Raw genomic sequence first — 14,517 nt, forward strand, 5'->3', positions numbered from 1 at the left:
CCAGAGGATTGGAGGACAGCTAATGTGGTTCCATTTTTCAAGAAGGATGTTAGAAATAATCCAGGGAATTACAGACCACTGAGTCTCTCACAGTGGTAGGGAAACTATTGGAGTAAAGTCCAAAGGAGAGAATTAATCTCCACTCGGAGATTGACGGTTTAATCAGGGATAGTCAGGATGGCTTTGTCAGAGGAAGGTCATGCCTAACAAATTTAATTGAATTTTTCAAGGAGGTAATAGGGTGTGTCGATGAGGGTGGTGCAGGTGATGTAGTTTATGGATTTCAGCAAAGCCTTTGACCAGATCCACATGAGAGACCGATAAAGAAGGTAAAAGCACATGAACCCAGGGTACTGGGCAAGTTATTCAAAACTGGCTTAGTGATATGAGACAGATGGTGGTGGTGGAAGGCTGTTTGTGTGACTAGAGGCCGGTATCCAGTGACATACCACAGGGATCAGTGATAGGTACCTTATTGTTTGTTTTATTTTTATATATATATATATATATATATATATATATATATTTATATTATTTATTTATATATATTAATATATATATATTATTTATATGGATAAGCAATATTGATGCGAATGTTGGAGGGAAGATAAATAAGTTAGCAGATGACACGAAGATTGGCAGGGTGGTTAATAGTGAGGAAGAAGATCTTGGGTTACAGGAAGTTATAGATGGGTTGATGGAATCAGTGGCAGATGGCATTTAACCTTGAAAAGTGCGAGGTGATGCATTTTGGAAGGAGTAACAGGACAAGGGAGTACTCAATGAATGGCAGGACACTAGGAAACTCAGAGGAACAGTGATCTTGGGGTGCTTGTTCACAGATCCCTGAAGGCGATAGGACAGGTTAATAGGGTAGTTTCGAAGGCATATGGAACCATTGCCTTTGTCAGTCGTGGCACTGATTATAATAGCAGGGCGGTTATGTTGGAGCTGTACAGTACTTTGGTTAGGCCACGGCTGGAGTACCGTGTCCATTTCTGGTCACCTCTATGTGAAGGATATGTTGGTAAGACTTTAGAGTCTATTATGAAGGATGCGATTGCAGAGTACATAGAATCTGAGCTATGAAGAGAGGCTGATAAGCTCGGGTTGTTTTCTTTACAGCAGAAAAGGCTGAGGGGACCTGATTGAGGTGTCTAAAATTGAGGCGAATGGACCGGGTGGATAGGAAGCAGCTGTTCCACTTAGTTGAAGGTCAATAACGAGGGGGCATAATTTTACGGTGAGGTGCAGGAGGTTTAGAGAGCATTTGAGGAAATGTCTTATCACCCAGAGGGTGGTGATATTCTGGAATGCACTGCCTGGGAGGGTAGTAGAGGTGGGAAACTTCACAACCTTTAAAAAGATATATGGATGCGCACTTGAAATGTAATAACACTCAAGGCTATGGGCCAAGTCATCCCTGTACCTATTCACTAGCTGTGTTAAACATATGTGCTCACATTTCCTAAATAGTGCATGTTTAAATAGTAACTATTGATGCTTACAGGTGGTGGACGGCCCACAGAAGAAGTTTGGAACACTGTTCCAGTGGCAAAGAGCAGCAGGACGATAGACCCCAGCAAGTTCCCGAAAATCACCAAAGTATGAGCGTTGTTACAAGTACCTGAAATTTTATTGCTGTAATAATTTACAGGCAAACTGAGATAAACCAGTAAATTAAGTGCATGCTGACTACCTATGTTGATTGTAAAGGATAAAACAGTCACACATTTACTGCATATCACTGCACGGTTTGGTGATTGCACACTGCATGAGGTTTTGACACAGTTTCCCAGATGTTCAAACAAACCAAATGTCCAGTTGTTTTCAGAAAAGATTCAGTGGGATACTTTGTAAAAATTACAGCACGTAGTATTGCAAATAATGTAGCCATAAAGAGGTGGTTAGCAGCAGAAATCAATTGATTGATTTATGTTTGGGATTTATGATGGGACCTCCTTTCTCATCCATATATTAAAAACATACATCTTCCCACCCCTCCTGTTAACCTCACCATTTCCAACGTGTACATTTATAATTGAAAACTGCTAATGTCAATGTTACTGGAATTATACTAAAGTTACAGTCCCATCACAGTCCAGGGAGGGGGGTGCAATTACAATGTAATACATTGACACAGGAATTTTCCACTGTTAAAATGGAAATCGAAGTTTATGGTGACAATATATAAACAAAAGGAAGATTATAACATTAAAACAAGGGCTATGTTATGTCTTTATACCGTAATCCAATTATCCACTTTTCTCTGATCCTGTTTCACGTATATTTGCATTTGATTTTGACTTGCCAAGTGCAAAGCCATGGAAGATTGACTAATTTAAGTAAGTTATTTAGTCTTGGACACAAGGTGAATGATATTAAGGTTTGCTCATGGCCCTAAGTTAGAGAACATGAAGACTTGAAGTTTACAGGAAGATGCTAACAGATACAGAAAAATATGAAGTAGTACATTCTGGTGGGCTGGGTGGGAATGACACGGAAGCCTAAATAGCAAGACTCTTAATAGGGTAAAAAAGCAGGTCTGACTAGGCATACATTAGGAGTACCAGGAGAAATGGTCAGTAAAAGGTAAATAGGATTCTCCCTTTCATATATAGGAGTATTGACTGGAAATTATGAAGTGATGTTGAATTGAGCAAGCTAGTAGTTGAGCTGAAGTTGTAGTTTTAGCTATCATACTGGGCACTGCATTATATCAAGGATGTCGGAGGTAAGGAAATGGCACTCCCAAGATTTTGTAGAATATTACCAGGAATGAACGGTTGTAATCACTGAAGAAAGTATTTTTTTCCACTGAGAAGGCAAAGTTTTAAGTTGGGATCCATAGAATCACTACAGTGTAGAAGGAGTCCATTCGATCCATTGAGCCTGTGCCGACCCTCTGAAAGAGCCCTCGACCTAGGCACACCACGATCTATTCCCATAACCCTGCACATTGATCTTGGCCAGTCCACCAAACTTGCACATTTTTGGACTGTGGGAGGAAACCAGACCACCCAGAGGAAATCCACGCCGACAATGAGAGAATGTGCAAATTCCATACAGTCACTCAAGTTCGGAATCGAACCAGGGTTTCCTGGCGCTTTGAGGCGGCAGTGTTAATCTCTAATTAAGACCTTTGATCTGAATCAAAGTTTTTAAAATTGAGGTTTTTACAATAATGAAAACTTTTGAGAAAGTAAATAGTTAATCATTGTTTCCACTTTTCTAAATAGGGCTTAAACTGAAAATTATCACTACTAGAGAACAAAGAGGGAATTTTTATCACCCAAAATTAGAAGCAGTGTCTATATCACTGAGAGGTAATTGAAAAGGAAATTGATAAAAAGAAATGAGAAAAGAATGAAGAAAGTTGGGTCACAGAAAATGCAGCCTGTTGAAGAGCTGCAGAATCCCAATTTTGTCCTTGTAACCCAACTGATTACTCCTCTTTGATCGAAAGACTTGCATGGCAAATTTGCTCTGGCAGTTGGATGAGCAAGATTAATGTCTTGGGTTTTTTAATGGGTTGGGAAAAGGGAGCGGATGAGAAAGCAAGTACGTGATTCCTATTGCTGGTTAATGCCCAGAAAAGTATGCACAAATGAGATTAAACTGTAGCATGGCCAAAAAATTATTTTGATCCAAATCCGACAGGTCAGTCCAATAAAATCAACTGCAGTCATGGTGATTTAATTTGTGTTTGATAGTGAATCTTTTTGTAATATTCCAATGAGAAATGCAAGTGCTGGAGAATTGACATTTTTGCTGCCACTGTCACTATTGAGCACTACTTGCAAGTGTAGCAGAAGTTAAAATGCTTAAATCATGGAACTCCCTCCCTAACATCACTTTGGGTGTATCTACACCATGTGGCTGCAGCAGCTCAAGATAGTGACTCACCACCTCCATTTAAAGGGCAATTAGAGATGGGCAATAAATGCTAACTTTGCCAAACCCCATGAGCAAATAAATTCTCAAAGAGTGAGTCCCTGCAACTGTGAATTTTTTCCATGGGAATCACTCACTGCTCCTCTTAACAGCGAGATTGTCTGTCCTTCAGAAATCACAGTTGCAAGAAAATTGGGTTGAGACTATTTAAACAGTTTTGCATCACATCCTTTCAGACAAAGGTATGAGAATTGTGTGTTATTGGCCTGAGCCGGATTCAATCCCTGGTCCCAAAGGGAAAGAAACTTGGCATTCTTCAACAGTTACGGCTAATTCACTGATTAATTACGGTACAGATTTTAATTTTGGCATTAATTTGAAACCTACCACAAAAGCATGGTGCATTCATGACCACCTCGGGCCCATTGGGTGCTTCAGGACTTTAAATTATTTTACTCGTTACACTGGTGGAAAAAGACAGAGAAATGCTTATTTCCCTCAACCTTCGTTTCTAAATAATCCTAAATTAAGCCTGTATTGATGAGCACCAGAACATTGAAATTTTGAGAGTGCAGATAACTTCAGCAAACCATTGGAAGGAAGAATTGGAGAAGGGGTCAAAGTAGTGCATGTTTGCAAGCCGGGCAATTTTTAAAGAAAAAAAAGTAATAACATGGTAAATGGACCAAAATGCCACAAAAAGTGTCGTGCCTGGTGCTTCCATAAGGCAGGTACAGCTATTCTCATTTTGGCATCAAACCCAACTTTACAGAGGCATAGAAATGTTACAGCGCAGAAGGAGGTCTTTCGAGAAGAATCCATAAGCACCTTGCTGCTTTCCAATGGCAAATCAGCTGAGCCTTCAAATTGCCTGTGCATCCTTGCACCCAACGCTTAAATGGTTATTTTCCTTTGTGTAAAAGTTCCAGTGGCTCCATCAACTCAAGAACCATCATACAGCAAACCATTCAGCCATCCTGCCTGTACTTGCCTAACTAACCCTTTGGTGCCTTTCCGAACCAGATGTTCACCAATCTGCTTTGAAGGATTTAGTTAACCCAGCAGCAAATGATTTAGTTGGAAATTTATTCCATGTAGTCCCTACTCGGAGAAGAAAGGGAATTCCCTCTATAGACATGTTTCAAGCATGTTGATAATGAGCTCTTTCTGTAGGTTTGCTAAATTAAATGAATTATTTGTGTCTACAGATTCCATTCTTGGTTACCATATGGTCTTTAAAACATAATCTACCACCTTATGTACAATCATTTTCTAAAAGCACAAAATGAATTTGAAAAATATACTTGGTGATCAATTTTGTCCCAGATGCAACTAAATCTCTTGACAGATTGTCAGGTAGTTATCATCTTGCACTATAAGCAAGTTGATTTCCACACTGTGATAGTTTTAGCGTTTATCAAAGCCTTGTGTCCCAGAGATAACCAAGTCCGTATATGTCGCCACAATCTGTTTTTAAAATTTGAAACCTTTTACTTATTAAAAATGAGATCCAAGTTGTAATTATTAATACGTGTGAGCTCATGGATTAAATCCATGTTTACTACGAGACTGTTCCTCTTATGGTCTAATTAGCTGCTGGTTCCAGTTAAGGGATCTGTTAATTAATATGTGGTTTGTGTTTTGGGATATGCCAATTAATGTGTGATTCATGTTGTGAAGTTTGAATGAATGGAACCATAACTGCAGTCAGGATGAAGTTTTGTCCATTTTCTTCCAATTTTCTTGGAAGTGTTGGCACATGTAAGCATGTCGTTGCAAAAATTTCAGGAGCCCAGAGGAGTATCGGTAAGCCACTGCAGCCAAGCTCCAACCTGCCCCAAGAATGTGTACTTCATAGCAGGGGTCAGAAGCAGGAACTGAGACTATTTCTTTTTACATCTCACTGAGCAATAGTAGCAAACCTGCTGCTATTCCAATTGATACCTAATTTAGCACCAGACCTATGTTTGAACCTGAGACCTCCTTGGTCTGTAAGGTGTAGTATTGCACAAAGTCAGTCCACTAAGCAGTAGGACAGTGAATATTTAATTGTTAGAAGGAGCAACCCTTTTGGCTTTACGCGAGTAGCAGAATCACAGCTGTTGTGAGCTCGCAGCAGCACTTTGGAAACTAATCCCATGAAAGTGGTGGAACAGTTCATAGGTTTAAGAATTGTGTTTGAAAAGTATGCAGAGAAAAGAGGAGTGACGGAGCATGCAAGTATTTTGGCCTGTTCAGTATTATCACCATCGCGATCTTGCTTCACAAAATTTTGAAAGTGTTCTTTTGCTTTATTCTGTCCCTTAGCCTGCCACTGATGATAAAATTCAATTGGGTCCAGGCTGCAGATTAGGCAGCTGGGGTAAGGGCAGCAGTGGAGGAGTGAAAACTAATGAACCTGGTAAGTTAAATAAATGGTACTTGTTTCTCCATCTTTTCATTGTGATTGTTTTTCACATATTATTTGTAAATCTGTCTTTGACGGTTGAGGTTATAATTTTTTCCAACATACCTCTCTAGTCTCATAATCACAGTGCTGACTATTGGCTGGTTAAGAACTTATTTCCAACAGGATCTTTCAAACGCTTGAAAACCAAATTAAAGAGAACAAAATTCTGTACAGATCACTACTGTTTTCAAGTAGTATTCATCTAACCCCCTCAATGCCTCATCCCCTTCCCACAGACACCTTGTAATGCAATTGCAGGAGGTGCAACACCTTTAAACTCATCTCTCATTGTTTGAGGCCCCAAACACTGCTTCCAAGTGAAACAGCGCTTGTGCTTCTTTCAATTTAATATACAGTATTTGCTGCTCACAATCTGATCCTCTACATTGGAAATACCAAACACAGAATGGGTGGTCTGCTTTGTGGAACACCTCCAATCAGTCCTCCAGCATGATCCTAGCTTTTCGGTTTCTTTCATATGCTTTGGTGCTCACATTTTTGTCCTTGGCCTGCTGTGGTTTTCCAATGAAACGCAACACAAACTGGAGTAACACCAGCTCATCTTCGTTTTGGGCGCTCATAGCCTTCTGGTCTCAAAGTTTAGTTCAACAACTTCAGTCCATTAACTGTGTCCTCCATTTTGAATCTTTTGTTTTTGTCAAATGCCAGTCTGTATGTTGTTTTCATGTCTTTGCTTTCAGGAGCTGTGTTTAGAATTTACAGTGCAGAAGGAGGCCCTTGGAAAGGGCACCCTCCTTGCCTTTTTATAAATTTAGAATAGCCAATTATTTTTCTTTTCCAATTAAGGGTCAATTTAGCGTGGCCAGTCCACCTAACCAGCACATCTTTGGGTTGTGGGGGTGAAACCCACACAGACATGGGGAGAATGTGCAAACACCACTTGGACTGTGACCCAGGACCAGGATTCAAACCCGGGTCCTCAGCGCCACAGACCCAGTGCTAACCACTGCATACATGCCACCCCCAAGTGCACCTTCCTTAAACCCACATCTCCATCTCATCCCTGTAACCCAGTAACCCCACCCAACCTTTTTGCACACTAAGGGCAATTTAGAATAGCCAATCCACCTAACCTGCACATCTTCGAACTGTGGGAGGAAACCGGAGCACCCGGAGGAAACCCACGCAGCCATTGGGAGAACGTGCAGACTCTGCACAGACAGTAACCCAAGCCGGGAATCAAATCAAGGAACCTGGTGCTGTGAAGCAACAGTGCTAACCACTGTGCTACCTTTATTTAATACTTACTTGGATCAATGCTTTGTTTCTTTTCTATAACCATTACCACTCCTTTTGCCTTTGTTTTATAACATCTTTGCCAGTTAATCTCTCCTGCCCTCTAACCTATCCCTGAACCTCTCCTCCCCCCAACCCCCCCAACCCCCCCTCCCCCCCCAACTCCCTTCACCACCACCTTTTACACCATAGAACTCATCACATTTCTAACTTCATATTGGATCCTATGGTAACTCTGTTTCTGTCTCTACAGATGCTGCCAGACCTGCTGAGTTTTTCTCGTACTGTGTGTTTATATATTACTTTAAAGACCCTAATTTAACTAAAAGCAAACGGCCTTAACCCAGGCGTGCACCTGTGCTTTCTGCTGTGCCCTGAGAGAAACTTCATTTCTGGTTTGCCATTTCGCTGACCGGAAACTAACCTTGTGGTTGATCTTATCATTGCGTTTTGAAAATATCCCAATCTGACCAACAAGAATGCAGGTTAACTAAAATTAATTTTCCAATAAGAAGGATCATAAATCACAAATCCTATCAAAAGTAATTTTTTCGGGGGCAAAATTTATTTTTGTTCCAAATTATTGAACTCGTTGACCTTAATTAATGTGCAAGAAATTGGTTTCTTAGAGATGGTGGAAATTAAATTTTTCTCTGTCTATATTCGCAGATCTTTGCTGCTGTACCCCATTTGATTTCTTACCTTCCAAGCTCCTTATTTTTCCTTACGAAATTAACCTCTTTACACTTCTTCACAATGCATTTAATTGCCATTTATCCGCTTGCTCGACAAACCTGTTTGTCTTCCTGTATTTCATTGCGAACAGTTGATTCCCGTGCTTAAGAATGCGATCTAAGCAGATATTCAGTGACACCCTGAAGGAGTGCTGCATGGTTGGAGGTGCCTTCTTTCTGTTTAAATGTTAAAAATAAGTCCTGCTGAAGAAAGCATGCAAGATCCCATGGCCAATTTGAGGGAAAATTTAAATTTAACATTTTCCAAGTGGCCTGGCCAGCATTTATCTCCTCAGCCAATCCTATCAAAAAAAGACTGACCATCTTGTTCGATGTTTTGGGATTTCGATGTCAAAATTGACTGCTATGCTTGCTTACATAAGTGACTTTGCTGGGTGTGATGCACTTCAGAACATCCTGATTATGCATCGGAGTGATAGATAAATGCAAGTTAATTCTTTAAAGCCTCCACGTTAAGCCTAGATAGCATAAAGCTCAATGTTTTATTTCAGAATTGCCACGGACGACAAGTTTGAATAGATTCTCTGTACTACAGCAGTCTACCCCTCCCTCTGATTCAGATACACGTAGGACACTACCTAGGTGAGTGCGGTTGAAGCTAATGAAGGTAATCTTGCATTTTTCTTTGGTAAGTTTCCAATACAGTGTACCAGAACTGTTGCTCACTTAACCTTTAAGATTGTTTTTATTTTGTTTTGGATTTATTTATTCTGTAGTTTGTGCCTGGTGCTGCATATGAAGTAAATCTATGCTTCAAGAGGAAAATAAAATCTGAAATGCAGGAACCACTTCGCGGGTCAGACAACATGTATGATGCTGACCAGAGGTCATCCACATGAAATGTTTACCAATCTTCTTCCTTGCTGCCTGACTGGAGTGATTTCAGCATTATCTGCTTTTAATTTTGATTTCCATTATCTGCAGTATTTTGACTTCAGGACAGCAATGCCAAGCTGACTAATTTGTAAAACAAACTCCCATGTGTTCTTGGCCTCACTCTAGTGTAGGCCATTTGGAAGCCAATTGCAAAGACGCTCTCTGAGCTTTTCCCTTTTCCGAATGAGCCAAGGCAAAAAAAATTGCTTTCTGAAATTGAACTCCAAGAAACCAAAGTAAAAAATCAGAAAGGGCCAGAGTACAGAGACTGTGGAAATCCCTGAATGGGTCCAGTAAGGCTAAGAGAAATAAAACACGGAGAGTGTACAAAACATGACCGGACAGATGGTCTGAGACAACAGGCCAGAGAGCAAAGGAAATCCAGATTAAACTGCTTTTATTTCATTGCAAGAGGCCTGACGGGCAAGGCAGATGAATTCAGGACATAGATGAGTACTTGGGACTGGGATATTACAGCTATTTCTGAAACATGGCGACGGGAGGGGCAGGACTGGCAGCTCAATGTTCCAGGGTACAGATGCTATCGGAAGGACAGAACAGGAGGGAAGAGAGGAAGGGGAGTTGCGTTTTTGATCGGGGAGAATATCGCGGCAGTACTGAGTGGGGATATATCTCAGGGTTCGCCCACTGAGTCTATATGGGTAGAACTGAAAAATGAAAAGGATGGAATCACTTTAATAGGATTGTTCTACAAGCCCCCAAATAGTTAGTGGGAAGTTGAGGAGTAAATACGTAAGGATATTACAGATAGCTGCAAGAAAAATAGGGTGGTAATAGTTGGGGACTTCAACTTTCCCAACATTGACTGGGACAGCCATAGCATTAGGGACTTAGTTGGAGAGAAATTTGTTGAATGTACTCGGGAGGAATTTCTCATTCAGTATGTGGGTGGCCTGACTAGAGAGAGGGCAAAACCTGACCTCCTCTTGGGAAATAAGGGAGGGCAGGTGGCAGAAGTGTTAGTGAGGGATCACTTCGGGACCAGTGACCATAATTCCATTAGTTTAAAGATTATTTATGGAGAAAGGTAGGTCTGGCCCAAATGTTAAAATTCTAATTTGGGGCAAGGTGTAGTTTTTACCTCACCACTATTCTTAGAATTTCCCCCTATACCAGAAAAGGGTCAATATATTCTAACTGGTGAGCAGGGATTCAAACTCCCTGACTCCTATGCAGACTTAAGCAGGTGCTATTCGGGTCAAACTAATGTTTCAAGTTATCCCCCGGCATAACCCGTATCTTCATAGAAGAATTTTATTTACTTAACACTTAGTAGCTTACACACGGGTCCGGCTTCCTAAGTAAAGTAAACTTTCTAAAGAAAATAATAACCACTCTTTCAGGTTATCAATTTGAACTTAACTTTATTTTCAAGTTAAAAGGGAATAACTACAGAAAGGTAAAAAAGATATTTTCTTGTTCGGACCAGTTGCAGACTTTCAAGTCTCTCTTGACAATCAGTTTTCTTTAACTTTTGGTCTTCTGCTCGCTTCTCTGGGCTGCTCGGTCTTCAGATGCTGCTTGTCCCATCACCGAGGAAGATTCTTGTTCTCTTTGAGTTCTCTCTGAGTTCTCTCTGAGTTCTCTCTGAGTTCTCTCTGAGTTCTCTCTCAGGTCTCTCTCAGGTCTCTCTCAGGTCTCTCTCAGGTCTCTCTCAGGTCTCTCTCAGGTCTCTCTCAGTTCTCTCAGTTCTCTCTCAGTTCTTTCTGAGTTCTGGTAGTTCCTGCTCTGGTCTCTGAGTTTATATTCTCTTTCTAATGGTTATTAAGTTTTTATGGCTTTATCATAAAGTAATCTTTATTTCACTTGGATTATAAAAAGTATCTTTGATCTAAACGTTCTAATACAACTAAGTATTCATTTTGAGTTGACCTCACCTCTCTGGTCTGTTTATATTGTGTCCTCTGTGATGTTCAAAAATGCTTTGATTTCAATAGACGTGTGAATTTTGATCCCTGTCATTTCTATAGTTTTATTTTCCAATTGTGTCCCCAGCTCATAATTTTGACTTTGATTTTGGCTTTAAATTATGTTTCTCGTAGACTGATGGTCTCCAATTTTCTTTTAATTTACCTGATGTCAGCAGAGCTTCACGTCTATATATTTGTCCCCCTAGTCATTCTTTTCTATCTGCTGATTTTACTTCAGTGAAGGTGTGAATCATTACTTTTAGCATAATGCTAAAAATCCACTTGGTTATAACTTGAAAGGTTTACATTTATCACCTAACTCAACTGAAACCCTCGTCCATACTTTTCCAGATGCTTACTAAGAATATTAATTTCAATGAAAGTGTGAGTCATTGTTTTTAACTTCATACAAAAATCCTATTTGTTTGCTAAACCTGTTTGGGAGAAGGAATCTGCATTTTATAATCCTGCTCTTTGCAGCTGCTGTTAACCCTTCGTGGGATCTTTCCCTGTATCCTCATGTTTCTCTCAGACCAGATAATGCCAGACTTCCATATTTTCAATTACAAAAGGCCAATTTTGATGGTATTAGACAGGACGTTGATTGGGAGAGTCTGTTGGCAGGCAAAGGGACGGCTGGTAAGTGGAAGGCATTCAAAAGTGTGTCAACCAGGGTTCAGGGTAAACACGTTCCTTTTAGAGTGACGGGCAAGGCCGGTAGAAATAGGGGACCCTGGATGAATCTGATCAAAAAGAAGGAGGCATATGATATGCACAGGCAGCTGGGATCAAGTGTATTCCTTGAAGAGTATAGAGATTGTCGGAGTAGAGTTAAGAGAGAAATCAGGAGGGTAAAAGGGGGACATGAGATTGCTTTTGCAGATAAGGCAAAGGAGAAACAGAGCTTCTACAAAGACATGAAGGGCAAAAGAGAGGGAGCGAGTAGGGCCACTTAAAGACCTACAAGGACATCTATGTGCAGATCCACGCGAGATGGATGAGATCCAAAATGAATATTTTTCATCGGTATTTACTGTTGGGAAAGGCATGGATGTTAAGGAACTTGGGGAAATAAATAGTAATGTCTTGAGGAGTGTACATATTACAGAAGAGGGGACCAGACAAAAATGGGAGGACGAACTGAGGACAGCTGGGATGGGGACACTGGAGCGAAGCACTGAGCAGGGTGAGCTCCACCTCCTCCTGCGCAAGGCTAAGTCTAATGCAGCTCACAGTGGTGCACAGAGCGCACCTGACCAGAACCCGAATGAGCAGGTTCTTCTCGTAGGTGGAGGACAAATGTGAACGGTGCCAGAGGGGCCCGGCCAACCATACCCACATGTTTTGGGCTTGCCCCAAGCTTGCTGGGTTCTGGACAGCCTTCTCCGAAGCAATGTCCAAGGTTGTGGGGGTGAGGGTGAAGCCATGCCCAATAGTGGCAATCTTCGAGGTATCGGAGCAGCCAGAGCTACACATGGGGAAGGGGGCCAACGCCCTTGCTTTCGCTTCCCTAATCGCACGCTGGAGAATCCTGCTCGGCTGGCGATCGGCAGCACCACCCAAAGCTGCAGACTGGCTCTCGCTGACCTCTCGGAATTTCTCCACCTGGAGAAGATTAAGTACGCCATCCGAGGGTCAGGGGCAAGCTTCCTGGATACTTGGGGGCAGTTCGTCGGCCTGTTCCGAAACCTGTTTGAGGCCAGCAACGAGGAGTAAGCCAGGGGGAAAAAAAGGTGAAGAACCAAAGGACTGCGCAACCCGGGGAGGGGTGGGGGGGGGGGGGGGGGGGAATGGGGAAACCACAAGAGAAGAGGAAGGGTGCTGAAACCAATGGAGGTGGGGGGAGGAGGAGGAGGAAGGAGAGGATATCATAGACCAATCCAGAGGGCAGCCAAATATACATACAGTTAGTCAAACGAAGGACAAAATAAACCTCTGTGTAAAATAAAGCATATGAGTGCGGGCAAGAAAAATGTAATGTATTTAAATAACAACTGTTTATAAATATGAGAAAAGCCAATAAAAATATTTTTAAAAAAATTACAGAGGAGGAGGTGCTGTAAGTCTTAAAGTGCATCAAGGTAGATAAATCCTCAGGGACTGATGAAATGTATCTCAGGACATTATGGGAGGCTAGGGAGGAAATTGCGGATCCCCGAGCAGAGATATTTGAATCGTCGATAGCCACAGGTGAGGTGCCTGAAAATTGGAGGGTAGCAAATGTTGTGCCTTTGTTTAAGAAGGGCTGCAGGGAAAAGCCTGGGAAATACAGACCGGTGAGCCTAATGTCTGTAGTGGATAAGTTGTTACGAAGTATTCTGAGAGACAGGATAGAGAGGCATTTAGAAAGGCAAGGACTGATTTGGGACAGTCAGCATGGCTTTGAGTGGAAAATCATGTCTCACAGAATTTTTTGAAGGTGTAACCAAGAAGGTAGATGAGGGCAGTACATTCGGCATTGTCTACATGGACTTTAGCAAGGCCTTTGACAAGGTACCGCGTGGTAGGCTATTGCATCCGGTTAAATCTCACTGGATCCAGGGTGAGGTAGCCAATTGGATACAAAATTGGCCTGACGACAGAAGACAAAGGGTGGTTGTAGAGGATTGTTTTTCAAACCGGCGGCCTGTGACCAGTGGTGTGCCTCAGGGATGCATATTAATGATTTGGATGAGAATTTAGGAGGCATGGTTAGTAAGTTTGCAAGTGACACCAAAATTGGTGGCATAGTGGACAGTGGAGAAGGTTATCTAGGATTGCAACGGGATCCTGATCAATTGGACCAGTGGGTCGATGAATGGCAGATGGAGTATAATTTAGATAAATGTGAGGTGATGCATTTTGGTAGATCGAATTGGGACAAGACCAACTCAGTTAATGGTAGTGTGTTGGGGAGAGTTATAGAACAAAGAGATCTAGGAGTACAGGTTCATAGCTCCTTGAAAATAGAGTCACAGGTGGACAGGGTGGCGAAGAAGACATTCGGCATGCTTGATTTCATTGGTCTGAACATTCAATACAGGAGGTTGGACGTCTTGCTGAAGTTGTACAAGACATTAGTAAGGCCACACTTGGAATACTGTGTCCAGTTCTGGTCACCATATTATAGAAAGGATATTATTAAACTAGAAAGAGTGCAGAAAAGATTTACTAGAATGCTACTGCGACTTGATGGTTTGAGTTATAAGGAGTGGCTGGATAGACTGGGACTTTTTTTCCCTGGAGCGTAGGAGGCTTAGGGGTGATCTTATAGAGGTCTATAAAATAATGAGAGGCATAGATAAGGTAGATAGATAGTCAACATCTTTTCCCAAAGGTAGGGGAGTCTAAAACTAGACGGCATAGGTTTAAGGGG

General features: G+C 41.5%; 1 protein-coding gene across 30 annotated transcripts in view; it reads left to right on the top strand.

The window, feature by feature from the left end:
* LOC119979278 (eukaryotic translation initiation factor 4 gamma 3-like) overlaps positions 1–14,517 on the top strand; it is a 504,690-nt gene that overhangs the window by 444,093 nt on the left and 46,080 nt on the right. For all 30 annotated transcript variants that reach the window (XM_038821282.1, XM_038821283.1, XM_038821288.1 and 27 more), the window contains 3 exons: positions 1,511–1,605; positions 6,202–6,295; positions 8,847–8,937. In XM_038821282.1, coding sequence (XP_038677210.1) covers positions 1,511–1,605; positions 6,202–6,295; positions 8,847–8,937 — 280 coding nt within the window. The remainder of the gene's footprint in view (positions 1–1,510; positions 1,606–6,201; positions 6,296–8,846; positions 8,938–14,517) is intronic.

The sequence above is a fragment of the Scyliorhinus canicula genome, chromosome 16 (assembly GCF_902713615.1).
Source record: "Scyliorhinus canicula chromosome 16, sScyCan1.1, whole genome shotgun sequence".
Lineage (NCBI taxonomy): Eukaryota > Metazoa > Chordata > Chondrichthyes > Carcharhiniformes > Scyliorhinidae > Scyliorhinus > Scyliorhinus canicula.